Source organism: Tauraco erythrolophus, chromosome 7, assembly GCF_009769465.1.
Source record: "Tauraco erythrolophus isolate bTauEry1 chromosome 7, bTauEry1.pri, whole genome shotgun sequence".
NCBI lineage: Eukaryota > Metazoa > Chordata > Aves > Musophagiformes > Musophagidae > Tauraco > Tauraco erythrolophus.
This window is the reverse complement of record NC_141471.1, coordinates 39798395-39812307: the sequence shown is the minus strand read 5'-3', so window position 1 is coordinate 39812307 and position 13913 is coordinate 39798395. Positions and strand designations below refer to the sequence as shown.

At 42.0% G+C, this 13913-nt stretch overlaps 1 protein-coding gene across 2 annotated transcripts; it reads left to right on the top strand.

The window, feature by feature from the left end:
• Positions 1–2: 2 nt before the first annotated feature.
• DPH3 (diphthamide biosynthesis 3) lies at positions 3–2379 on the top strand. Of its 2 annotated transcripts, XM_009992013.2 has the most exons (3): positions 3–136; positions 271–345; positions 849–2379. In XM_009992013.2, exons 1-3 carry the CDS (start codon positions 29–31, stop codon positions 912–914), a joined length of 249 nt encoding a protein of 82 aa, XP_009990315.1. In that variant the 5' UTR covers positions 3–28; the 3' UTR covers positions 915–2379. The 2 variants fall into 2 exon arrangements, with proteins under 2 accessions (XP_009990315.1, XP_009990316.1); XM_009992014.2 differs by lacking the exon at positions 271–345.
• The last annotated feature ends 11534 nt before the right edge of the window (positions 2380–13913 follow it).

The following is a 13913-nucleotide window of genomic DNA, read 5'->3' as shown; positions in this document are numbered from 1 at the left end:
CGCCGTCCCCTTTGTCCCCCCCAGCGCCATGTCAGTGTTCCACGATGAGGTGGAGATCGAAGACTTCGAGTACGATGAGGAGACTGAGACCTACAGCTACCCGTGCCCCTGCGGGGACCGCTTCCTCATCACGCGGGTAATGGCGGCTGGGCCGAGGCAGCAGGAGGGGAGGGGAGGGAGCGGAGCCGGCGGGGAACAGCGTTAAGCCGCGGGTGTCTGTGGGTCGGACAGGCGGCGGGTCGGTGACTGCTTTGTCGGGGGCTGTTGCAGGAGGACCTGGAGAACGGCGAGGACGTGGCCACCTGCCCCAGCTGCTCCCTGATCCTGCGTGTCATTTACGACCAGGTGGGTGCGGGGAGAGGGCTGTCGGGCGCGGTTGCGGCCTGCTTCCCCCGGCGGCAGGCCGGCCAAGTCGAGTGTCGGTTCGCCGGTCGCTGAGGAAGGCGCGATGGCAGCTTTTAAAGGTCACCAATAAGCGTCGGATGGGGTTGTTGGGGAGTCAGCGGTCCCTTTGTTGGTGGCTAAGACTCCTGTCTTATCTCAGCTTTTCTGGTGCGCAGCTTCTTCAGTGTTTGGGCTTTAACATGTGCCTGCTGGGTGAGTGTGAGGTGGAATACAGGCAAAACAATCTCGATGATGTTAAGATCTGTTTGTGACTCTAGCAGCCCTAACAGCTAGCCTAGTAGTATTTCTTATTTAATAGACATGTTATGCCTTTCATCTTTTGGGAGATAGATTCATAGCAGTTATACCCAGGCTAGAAAACAAAATGGTTGTCTGGTGGTTTTTGAGGGGAAAGATATCCAAAAATTATGAAAATCAACTAAGACTCTACTTGCTGTCTTTAGGAGCAGTTCATGCGTGATGAAGTCGTTGCAGAACCTTTGACAAACAAGGAATTGATTAAGTGCTGATGATCATCATGAACTGTTGCTGCTTTAGAGTAAGAAAGTGTGGGGACGGCAACTGCGGAAAGAGACACGGTCCTTCTCCTGGAAGTGCTCGCTGCTGTGAGATACAAGTGCAATAACTGACTGTCTTCATAATCTGAATGAGAATTTGCTGGGATGTCAACACATGAATGTGTTTCATTCAAAAAGGTTATACATTTTAAAAAATATATAAGTTGCCGTATGTGTTCTAAAAGACTTGAGGATTATGATCCTAATTGACAGCAAGTCAATATACAGAAGTAGTGCGCAGAGCCATGAAATTACGACATTTATCTAGCAGTGGCTTATTAGCCTATGGAGAAAAGCAGAAAACGTGTAGGCATATACCAGTGTTGAATGGAATAGAGAGCTGAAACATTGGGAGACAAAATCTAGAAGTTCATAGGGTATGATGCCATATAGAATTACAGCTTTGAGTGTGCTATCACCTAGGATGTGGGCTCACATACTTTCAGCCTATACTGAATATGGGGGAAAATAAGAGGCCTAGAACCAACGCTGTTGGTGAATTGTTTTTACTTTACTATAAGCACAAAGAAGGTGCAGTTCTATTCATAGCTACAGTGGGGGCAACACCTGAGTTGGGGCAAATTTGTTTCTTAAATTGCAGTTGCTTTGAAGCAGCTTTGGTAGCTGTTATAAAATGGCTCTCTGACATAATAATGATGACTTTTGTGGGTGTTGTGTGGAATGAAACAAAAGAAGTCAAACTTTTTTTACCCCTGCAAAGCTAGTAATGTGTAAGTGGTTTTGAACTTGAAGGGGATTGAAATTTAACCATATTTTCTCAACAATTTTGTCATTTGACTGTTGCAACAAATATAAAATGGGGTGTAGTTCTTTGTACCATTTGTAGTAGTACATTTGCTGAATTTCTCAGTCTTCCTTTGTTAGGTTCTGTCACTTCCTGGATAGGAGATGCCCGTATTTCACTTAAAAAATTCTTTTTTTATTAATTAGGGTAGAAAAGAGTTGGAAGACTATAGTCCAAAGTACATTGATTCCAAGACTACTTCTTCGCTACAAGCCACTGCATTTAAATATTTATTTGAATTATGGGCATTCATGTGTTGTAGTAGGATTTGACATCTGTGAAGTTAAATTTGGGGAAGAAGGCTCCAGGCACTAAAGATAAGCAAGTCTTACTGAATTCTTGCGTTTAACTGTTTTTGTTATTACAACGTTCTGTGAATGTTGAAGATGAACATTCTAATTATTTTTAAAAATAAAAGAAAAAAACCTACACCCTTCAGTTAGAAGTTTTGAATGCAAATGCACAACCCAGAGTGTTTTCATGCATAAACCAGAAGGTGGCACTCATGTTACTTTGAGATCTGTGCTTCAAAAAAAAACAAAGCTGTGGTACTTTGGCTAGCTATATCTTATCCAATATTTATTTTGACTATTTAAATAAAGATATTTAAAACTGCACCAGTGGCTATAATGAGACATTGCTTATTCTGTTTGTGCACCAGCCACAGTGATTTCTAGAGTTGTTGACTTGCTGCTGCTGTGGTGATGATACTGGAATTTCTTCGGGTTAGTTGTCCATCAGTAAATGCTGTAAAGCAAATTTACAGGGACCTTATTTAAGCCTCTGTTCAAGTTTATACTGCATAAATATTTTAAGAATTTTTCCACAAGTCTTTTACATGAAACTAAGTAGAAGACCAGGGAATGTATACTCAGAAGTAATGACGCCAAAGTAAATTGCCAGGTGTAGCATCTCTAAAGATGCACAGGTTTTACAGAAGTAATTTGACCATATTTCATTTTATAATGAAGGCAAGACACTGCCATAAAGACTTTTATGAAACCAGCATAGAAAATGATTTATATTCCATCTGGTTGAATTCGTACATGGATGTGAAAAGTGTTTATCAATTCAATTTTACTTGGCGTGTGCTAATACAGGCTTTGAAGTGATTCTATGTAGTGTTCCTTGCTCATCTAAAGTATGTGTAATAGCTTTTTTAATGGTAACTTGAGCAAAATTAGTTACTTTATTACATCAGTTTGGGACTGTCAGTGGTTAAGGTTTCATGACAAGCATATTCTTGCCGAGTATGAATAGGATCCAAGTAGTATAATGCAATTTATATGCACGTTAAAACTATTTGGTTACATAGTGTATGTCAAAGCATTGATGACGTATGCATTACGTTTGCTTTTCTGGAACGTGTTTACAGCATAACAACAGTAAAGTGTTGTGGCTGACTTTGTTAGAAAGGGATGCAGCCACATTTGCCCGCATAATTGCTTCCAACTCAGTCTCCTCGCAGTGTCTGAGGATTTCAAGAGTAGTTGCTGGAGACAAAACAAGGATGGATGTCATTTGTCCCTCTTTTGTTGCCTTTTGGCAATCAGAGAGAGGTGTGTAAAAACCATTGCTGGTTTGTTACTTTCCCTTCTTCTGCAGAGAGGAGTGGAGTTCTGTAGCAGCAGAGTTCATCCTTCATGAAAGCTCAGTGATGCTAAAGCTAAGCAGTTGCCAACTTTTGTGTTTTGTTAACTTGTAAGAAGCTTTTGACTCCAGTGATTGCAGACAGCTTTTTAAAATTCCACACTGTGTAATTCCAAAACACCAGTCAGGGCAATCTGAGTAACCCATGAGAAATGTTCTTCTTCTGGAATTCGATCACAAGGTTTCTTCACAGCACCACAGGCTCTTGTGCAGCGTGCAGGCCCCTTATGCGTTATTTGTGTGTTACATATTCTTAGAAACCAGTGGTTCACTTGTATCGTAACAAGGCAGTTGTGTTGGACACAAAGAAGTCTTTTGCTTGCTGTTTGTGTCTGACAAGGAGAGTGATTGATTGTGTATTTGATTAGGTCCTTGACTCGGCACAGAGGAGTCCAGTGTGATGAAAACAGCATCATGTGAGCGTTAATGGAGTAAGTCATATTTGCGAGAGATTAGAAAGGGTGGATCTTGTTCAAATCAGTTTGATCTTGATCAAATTCAGGTATTCAAGCTCTGAAATTGCTAACACTTAATGCTGTTAAACACCACTAAACTCCCCTGTAATATTGAAAACAAACAATACACTCTGTTGTCACAATTTTATGGGAAGAAATGGAAGATACTTTGCTCCTCATTAAACTGCTGCTTCTGCAAGCAGTCAGATTCGTGTTTGCATTTCAAAGAAGCTTGCTGAGAAGGTCATGTACTTCCGACTCATTATGCCTGTATATCAGTGGCATACATGATTAGTTTTGAGTAGTTGCTCCAGAAGCCAATGACAGAGACCCTGGACCTCCCAAGAGCTGAGATCATTGGGCCACCAATTTCAGCTGTTGCACTCGTTCTATTTGTCTGTATGTCGGGGAAGTTGTAATGTGCTGAAGGACTCTGATGTAAATGCCTTGGCATTTCTTCCCTGCATCACAGTTTTAAATTTCAATTCTCAGCACCAGTCAAAAAAAATTACCTCCTTTGCAGAACATCAGTTTAATAAAGAACGTTACCTAGATTACCAGGTCTTTCTACCGAGAAGCAGTTGCTGATTAATTTCAAAGAACCTTCAAAATTTCAGTTAAGAAAGTGAACTGATAACTCTGTATTGTCACTAAGCAAAACAGTTTCCACATATCCCATTTCTGTCTCTCCTATTCTAGTTTAATATTCAGATCAGGCTAACTGTAGGGGTAGGTATTTGTTACACTGAAAACTTCTTGAAATGTTTTTACAAATAGGATTTAACAAGATATTTAGCATAGTAATGAATGTTTGCCATGATCTTCTCCTAGCACAGTTTCTTGTGGATTGCTTTCTCTTTGTATTTAATTAGGACATAGCTTTGATTCTGCTTCATGATAACTTAAAATGCTCATTTCTCAATGTCTTTCCATAGTAGCTGTGGCATGGAGGGGATGGGGAGGATCCAGAGGATCCTGAGTAACCGTGAAGATACTGGGCTCATCAGCCCTGTAACTGGTCAAACCTTTTAAATGGCAGAGGCAACAACGGACAAGAAGCTGTGCCAAGTTGGAAAGCAGCTGTCAATGCCACCGGCTGTCAGGGAGGAAGTGGGTCAGAAGGGACTAACCAAGAGGGTAAAGGCTTAAGCGACCTGTCATCACTCGTTCCCACCCCTTGCCATCACCATTTCGATCTGTTTGCATACCAGGTCACCTCTTCAGAATTCTTGGCAGCTCACCAGTCCAACACAGGCTTCCTGTCATGTTGTGGAACATCATTGCCGTGACACTTGCCCTGCTGCTGAGCACAACGGCCAAGAGAAGATGGCTCCCAAGGCTGGGTGGTGCACGAAGGTCAGCAGCAGAGCTGGCCCACCCGGCAGTGCTGTCGTCCAGCCAGACAGGCAGTCACCATAGCTACTGTAAGAATTATCTCTCTAAAAAAACCCCTAACGGAACAACAAATTAGTATTTTCTGTGTTAGGTTATGTGCCGCAACGTGCAAATGTAGCCTTTAACCAGGTCAAGCAGAAAGTGAGCCTCTCAGAATGTTCTTTAGAGCTCTACCTGTGTGGAGACTTTTTTAGCCAAAAGATTGATCACAGTGTCCACCACTGTGCTCTGAGGCAGGAATAGCCCTGTGAGCCCTTGCTCTTTGCATTCCGTGTTCCGCCTCGTTCTTGGTGTTCTTTGTCATTGCAAAGAGAAGGGAGGAGCTCTGCCGGTATGCGGTGATCTATTCAAAATAAGTGTGATACTGGTATTGGCAGCTGTGTAATTGAGAAGTAAACTTTTGTGACAGCCAAATAATGGGTCATTGTTGTGAAATGTTTTCAAAGGAAGCAACTAGACTAACTCATGAGCATTATGATCTTCTGCGTGCTCTCTTCCTTCTGGTGGAAAAGTAGTTTAATTTGCGTTCACGGAGTAGTAATTAATTCATTAATATTTGCCACATATGTATATTGCTAACTAAGTATCTTTTCTTTTTACTCTTTTCCATGTTTTCAGTTGTGTGGTCAATACGGTGTAACTTTCAGTGTTCTTTTTTCTTAGAATCATAGAATCATAGAATGGTTAGGGTTGGAAGGGACCTCAAAGATCATCTAGTTCCAACCCCCCTGCCATGGGCAGGGAAATCCTCCACTACATCAGGTTGCCCAAAGCCTCATCCAACCTGGCCTTGAACACCTCCAGGGATGGGGCATCCACAACTTCTCTGGGCAACCTGTTCCAGTACCTCACCACCCTCAATGTAAAGAATTTCTTTCTTATATCTAACCTAAATCTGCCCTCTTTCAGTTTAAATCCGTTGCCCCTTGTCCTATCACTACACACCCTTGTAAAACCCTTCTTCTCAGAGTCAGTTCCCTCACAGATTTTCAGTCAGCTCATTGATGCTTCTGAAACCAAGCTTTCAAAATTTGAGTTGGGCCTTTGAATATCCTAGGTTTGTCTTAAAATTGTAGTATTAAAAAAGTAGTTTAAATTTATTCTTTCAAATTGAAGCTTTTAGGGATCATATTTTCGTTTTGCTACTGAGATTCTCTTTTGTTTTGTGGTGGAGATTTTTTATTTTTAAGTCAAAGCTAGGATCTTTATCATCCTGGTTGAATGCTGAAGCTGTTGCTTAAGGGAAAGATCCAGCTATCACAAGATTTAGGGTAAAATCAACAGGAGCTGGCAATACACTCGCGCATAAGTCACTCTTTCAGTGCCCTCTTCAGGCTTTCTGCTCCGTGGCAAATATTTTTACTTTGGTCTCAGTTGTAGTCCTTCTGGACAAGTCAGAAAGCAACTTTTTGACATGTTCTTTATCTCAAGTAAAAGTTCTTGTAGTCCATCAGAACACTAAATAGCTGCAATATTTCTGAGCGTGATCTTTTGTGGGTAGTTCTACAGTAATTCTACACAAAATAGAAGTTTCTGCTGTAACCTTAGGAAGAACAACTATTCCATACTCCCTATGAAAAAATTACATTTTTCAAGGGAGATATTTTGGATTTTTTTAACATATTGCAACAGATACTGCTTAACAATTCTAATTTCTTATCATAGGCCTGTTGCTGCTTCTTTCTGTGGAAATCGTGTACCTATGCAAAGCCAATGCAAACATCTTCTGGTATTTATTTTCTCTTTTAGACAACAGTGAGACTGATGAGCTCCAACTGAGTTAGGTATGCTGCAGCATGAATTTATAATTTTGTATCACTCCATAACAGAGATTAGAACTGATTTTGTAGCTTGTGACAGATTTTATGATTGACATTTCATTTAATTAAATATAGAAAAAAGATAAAATATGAACCCTACATTATCCTACCTTTTCTCTCATTATGGTAGAATACTTTGGACAGAGGCTTCTGTGACCCCCAGTGCACTGCACAGGTGTTACCAGTGGACCACCTGGTGTACATCCCAAAGCTTGATAAGGAGAACCAGACTTTCAGTTTAGATACGAAAACAGTCCGGAGCCAGACGTACAGACAAACCATCTGTCAGAGTGCCATTTCAGAGCCAGTAAAGAACGCTGCTGTCTAGAGACTGAGATGAATTGTGGTAGCAAAACAGGCAGGTGCATCAGAGCAGCATTGGTTGTCCCAGGGCTGTCCAAGGGTCGTCTTTGTCCCATCCCATCCCCAGCACTGCCCTGCAGCTGATAAAGAATCTAATAGTGACCAGGGCAAGCATTTGAGGGTACTTCCTTAGAACACCCTACCACACGATTCGTAACTCATGGACTTCTTGAGATTGATGCATTTGTGTTTAGTAACATAGATAAATATATATTTCCATTAATTTGTCTTATCACTTTTGAATCCACATCACAGCTTAAAATCCACTGCATCCCATGACAAGGAATTACACATTTTAAATACACTTTGTGAAGACAGACATCTCTTTTTGTTTGTTTTGAACCCATTGCTCCCTAGTTCATTTGAAGACACTTTTTTATAGGAAGAGACAATTCGCTGCTCTCTCCTGTATCCTACTGATGACTGTTAAGAATTTTTTTTTATTTCCCCTCAGTTCCTTTTTATTCCAGCCTGTCAAGTCCTTGTCTAGTCAGCCACTCTCCACACAGGAGCTGCTCCATACCTGTGATTGTCTCTGTTGCCCTTCTCTGAACCTTGCCCAGCTGTCCTGCACCATTTTTGAGAGGAAGGGAGATAAGAACTGTGCACAGTTCTAGACATAGGTGCATCATGCGCACACTGGCATGGTGATATTCGTTCTCTGTTCTGTTCTCTGAAAAAAAATGTCAATGTTTGATGTGCTTTTTTTTTGAGACTTGCTGAGCACTAGGTTGACATTGGCTTAGAACTAGTGTTTAATTAAGGAAAAAGCCCTTTAGAATCTAAGCCTCAGAGTAACCATGTCTTTCTCCTACTCGCTCATGGCCTAGGCATCTTTTAGAAGGAGACAAGGTGATCTGAGTCAGGTATCATCAGCCCAGGTGGTCTTTCTGTTGGTCCCTCCCTGTTGGGGTAGTTGTTCTACCACAACTTCTTAACGGCAGCTGATGAAGGTGTGTCAGCTCGTTGCATTCTGGTAGGACTGTCCCAGACTGGTTAATGTTCCTCTCTTCCCATCATTTAGCTGGCTTTATTTGTTTAGTTTTGTAATTTGTTACTTCCCTTCCATGTTCTTTTTAATTAGCCATATTGCACTTTTTGCATGGCTTCATCTCTTTCTTCAAAGACACATCAGTGTGCCTCTTGCATTTCTTTGTCTTTGCTGCAGTGGCTTTCCTGATGGGTAGCTGAGTTTTCCAGGCAGTGAAGCCTTTGACTGGAGTTGGTGGTGTGTTTCAATGTAAGACTTCTTTTAAATATAAATACACTGTATTTGGTTTTCTAAAAGGAGCGTGGATACTGCCAAAGATGCACATATAAAATTGCGCCCTTTTGGAAAGGGCAAAGAAATTTTTTTTGCATTCAAACCTACTATTTCCTTGTAACTTTATTTTCTAATACTGGCCTGAGGGGAAAAGAAAAGTACTATCCTGCATAAATCATGAGTGATGAACATGACAGAGTGAAGAACTCATGCTTTTTTGCTTTTTCTCTTGAAGAAGGGGTTAATTTTAACTCACATTCTCTCTCCTCTTGCTGAACTACTCAAGATAAAGCTATTTCTTGGAAGAATGCCCTTAGGAAGTTAGTGACCTAGAATGAGCTTGGCATAGAATTGCCTTTTAGCTTTAACTGTGATATTCACTGCTGCTATCTCCATACACAAATGGTTTTTGACAGGCTTTGCAAACAGCCTGGGGTCAGAGCCTAGGAGCTTTCCTTGGGCAAGTAAAAGCTGTGGAGTTGGGAACTTAATCCGTTTCCCATTGAGACGGTAGGACACTTATGGGCAAATGCAACTCCTCCTTGTAGGACTGTGAAAAGGACATGGCAAGCAGCAGAACATGCTCCCTGCCAGGGATGGTTCATGAAGTTCCAGCACTGCTATTAACTGGAACCAAGACTCTATTTTTAATATCTCTTGACACAAGGCCCAAGGGAGAGCAGGTGATGGCACATCAAGCTGGCATCCTGCCTTGGGCATCAAATTGTGTTTCTGTGGCCCCTACACCACTGCAAGCTGCTTAGCAATCTAGAGATGCGGTTTTGCTGTGGAAGCAAGGGTGAGCAGGAGAGAGGGCTGATAGCTACACCTTTCCTATGAGGATTTCCTCTGTATGCACACTGAGAGCACATGGTAGTGGGGCAGTTTGGAGGGATGCGCTGATACGGGGTCCACCTCCTCCTGCTTGTGAGAGAGAGGGATTTTTCCCACCTCAGCTGTTTGTTCCAGGCGCTAATCTCAGAATTTATTTCTTGCTTGGTGAACCTAGCAAGTGACCTGGTGGTTAGGACTGCGTCGTTATCCCGTGTGCATACAGCAAGTGAGGGAAGATGTATAGAAGATAGATACTGGAAGAATTTAGTCTGGTCCCTACAAAACACTCTGATCTTGCAAATGCTTTTTTTTTTTTCCCCCCGCTTTGATATTTTTTTTCAAGTCTGGGATTTTCATAACTGAAGGAGAATTCAAATAAATCAGCAGCTGGAGAAAACGCCAAACAATCGCAGTCAAACTTTCTCAGTGTTTTAAACTAATAGACCCCCTTCTTGAGATACTACTCCTAACAGGATTTGATTGCGCTTTCTCAGCCAGAGAATTCTGTCAGTACCTTTGCCAAATGCACGGGCTCACGGAGGGAGGATTTGATAGCGATCCAGGTTAAGCCAGCCTCTTCATTCAGAGACAATGACTGCCAGCCCCACACAGACTGCAGCGGGGCCACCCAAATGTCGAGTTTCCATCGAGGAAGGCCAAGTTCCCCAAACTCTTTTTTTATTTTTGCAACCGTAGCAGGGCCGTGTCCTTGGTTTCTTTCCATGCCAAATAAAGCGTCTGCACATTTTGTCTAGTTCGTCTTTGTACGGTTGAGGCGTTTATACCAGGAGCACCTGCAAAAATAGAGGTCTGGAGAAGAGATTCATTTCTGACAGGTTAATCAACCTGAGGAATAAGAAATTATTGAGCTAGATCTGTAAACACACTTGCAGGTTGCCTTGCAAGGACAAGAGCTTGTGAAGATTAAACTGGCAGGGGATGCTCTGAGCCCTAGGCACAGAGCCCTGCGAGACACAGCTAATACAAAATGCTTTGAGGCAGATCCTGCCATCCAGCACAGCTGTGGCAATCTGGAGTAACTTGGGCTGCTAGGGAGATGTTACTTCAGATCCACTTCACCCCACAGAAGGGCAGAATTTAAGTGAATTACCCATGAAGAGAGAATAAAGGACATGTGCAGTAAATAGTAAATTTCTGGGTTTTCTGCCCTTCATGACTATCATAAATATTTCAGACTCAATTGCTGCTTCACCGTGTCAGCCAAAGGATCAGACTGGGCAAGTGCATTTTGTTGTCTTTCATGTCTGAGGCTGTTAGGGCTCAGGGTGAGGCACAACCACAGACAAAACTCTGATTTCTAAGATCGTGATGCTGCCCTGACCAGTGCTGTATTTGAAATGCCACAGGGCAAATTCTGTGACTGCTCTTGATCAGCTCCAGCTCCTGTTTTGTTTTTTCTTTATCTCTTGCTGAACTGAAAAATAGGGAGGAGAGAGGGAAAGCAATTTTAAATGCATAGAAATCACTTTAGTCCAGAAGTGTTGACTGAAACATTTCAGAATTTATGAAATGAATGATTTAATTCTGACAAAGTCAATACAAAATATCACAGTATTTCTCGCCCTGCATAATCCCTCCATGCGGGCTAGCACTCAACATCAATCTGTGAGTAGTTTTGCTTCTCCCAAAACTTAATTTTTCCGGGGACTTTACTCAGTGAGTAATGAGTCCAGTGTCTCTTTTTTGTATGTTACTGCTGGATTCTTTCTATTCACTTATTTTGTTCAGCAGCTCCACAATCTCTATTACCCCCCAGATGTAAGGTATCAGATTAGAATCTGCCTCAGTTGCCATAACTTGCTTCTTGAGGTCAGGCCGTCGGCCCCACCATCGGACGCACCTGAACACCTGCCTACTGTGTTCCACACACTCTTAGTGCTCCTGACCAGTTGTGCAACACCAACTGAGGAGCAAAATGCCTTAGTGAGATTTGAAGGGTTACATCCATGCCTGGAGGGATGATGACTGGTAGGAAAGATTCTTTTCAGAAAATCTGTAACGACTCAGTTTTAATATTCTACTTTTTTACCAGGTTGACTGTCATATTTTAAACCTGTCAAATGTGTTTTATTAATGTGAAAAACTGTTTACTTCTGCTCATTCTTGCACTATCCAGATCTTTACTATGCAGACTCTTTCCGATATTTTCCCCCAGATGTAGCATATTGTACTTCGTTGCTCCTGACTGCCAAGAAATGACAATTCCAAGACTGTCCATAGTTCACAATATAGTTATTTTACTAGTGGAAATTCCGTCTTTTTTTTTCATTATAGCCAGTCCAGCAGAAAGCAACCAGAAAGCTAAGTGAGATGAGCCTCTCAAATAGGGCAGGGAGGAAACCTTAAGTATAGGTTTGTGTGTTTTTCTGACATGTCCAGCCAGAAAAAGAGAAATTTTGGTCTCAGTAGAACAAATGATCACCTGCACATTCTCACAGTCTGAGGAATAACCTTCTCTGTCCTGCCACTTCTTCTGCTATTATTTGCTCTCCTGTATTCCCCATTAGGATTGTCTTTCTAGTGCCAAAACCAAGAAAAAATGATACGACTCTCTTATGTCCTTGCTGTATGTAGACTTTGTCCACATCTAGGGGTTTTACTCATTCTACTATTTATTTTGCAGGTGTGTTTTAAACATAATAGTATAATTGCACTGATGAGACCTAGTATAGGAGCAGGTATAAATTGCTCTTGCCCTTTTTGCAGCTTAATATTCTCCTCAGTTCAGAGGAGGAAATCGCTGGCCTGACAGAACTAGATCTGCACAGGGTGAGGGTTTTAATGGTACCAGCACAGCTGGAATCATCTGGCTAAGGTCTAGAGACAAAAACCAACAGTTTTTTGTTGTCAAGGGTCAAAATGAGGGTCATCTGGAGGGACAGAGTTTCACAGCCTGCTGTACATTTCCAATGTTCATCATACCAAGAGTAGTCTTACGGAGAAACGGAAAATTAGGAGTTAAACCTTTCATCAGCAGAGTCACCTTGAGATCTCATAATGAAATCTCAATAATGGAGGTTACCTGTTTGCTAAAAAGATTACTGACAGGCATAAAATAACAATCACCAGTAGCTATGAATGTATTTTATGTCTTGGATATTTTCCTGGCAGACTTTAGTCTTTCATTGAGTTATGCAGTAACAGTCCTGGATTTGGACAACTTGTGCTCAAAATAGTAGTAGGGTGTTTTTTGGGGTGCTAGAGGGGAGAAAGGATAGCTTTTTTTTAAAAATCAGTGTACCATAATTTTCTTTGGTTAGCACAAAGCCATACTTTCCTCCACAAACAGAGAGCTCCATTTCAGTTTATTCTTTTGCAGTATCCCATATAAGCAGGAAAAAGATGAGATAACTCTTCCTGGAGAAAATCCAGAATGTTAATTAAAGAAATAGCATTTTGACTTTAATTCCTTACTGGCTGTGGTTCATGGCCATACTGGTATTTCATGTCTTGCTTTCATGTTAAGAACTTTCCAAGATGATTTTTCTCTGCAAACACTTTTTTTTCCGGCCACTAGAGGTCCTAAAAATAACAAGGAAAGGAGGCACAAAGTCGTCATGTATTTGACACTAGGGCATTCTCACAAGGTGAACATGAGCGCCCCAAGTCACTGAAACCTGCAGTGGGTCCGTGCTGGTTCCCGTCTTGGCTGACATCATGGGTTAGCACTAGACAGACTGGAGGACCCAAAAGATTATCTTTGCCTCCGATCCAGAGCAATTTTCATGCATTCCTGCCACATCCCAGAGGAGCGGGAGGCAGGCTTTTCCTTCACTTGGGTGATGCTCAGGTAATTTGTCATGCCACCCAAGTTAGAGCAGGGAAGGTTGAGCTGTGGAGGAAGGCTCCGAGGCTGCTTCAGATCAACCTGACAAGTGAAACGCTAAGGGAAACCAAGAGAGAATCAAATGCCAAGATACTAAAGAGCAGGGCAGCTACCACCAGCTGAAACTGCTTCAAGGACTTGGTTCTGGGTCCTTAATCCCCAGCCTCCTGCTTTGTCCCTTTCCCCCTCAGAGCTTGCTTTTGCACGTAGGAAGAGATGAAAATCACCCCAGGTGCTGGGGAGAGCAAAGCAGGAGCAAATGGCCTGATGCATGAAAATGTAGAGAAAAGCTTTCCTTGCTGGGCATTCCAGTAGGAGCCAGTATTCGCAACATAAACCTGAGGATGCTGATATTGTTGCAGCCCCGTTGGGTTGTGCTCCAGTGCTGTCAAAAGAAATGGAAGGATGTACTTGGAAATGGAAATTAATTTATGCTTTTCCCATTTGCCACTTTTCTCTATTCTTTCTCTGTGTTAAAAACTGAATGTTGATTTTCCTCATTCTGCTGAGTCTGCAGT

Excerpts from the sequence above, each read along its gene's own strand:
- DPH3 (XM_009992013.2), top strand. The coding sequence starts at position 29 with ATGTCAGTGTTCCACGATGAGGTGGAGATCGAAGACTTCGAGTACGAT. Across the intron at positions 137-270 it reads ACCGCTTCCTCATCACGCGG|GAGGACCTGGAGAACGGCGA; the intron begins GTAATGGCGGCT and ends GGGCTGTTGCAG. Across the intron at positions 346-848 it reads TGCGTGTCATTTACGACCAG|GAGCAGTTCATGCGTGATGA; the intron begins GTGGGTGCGGGG and ends TGCTGTCTTTAG.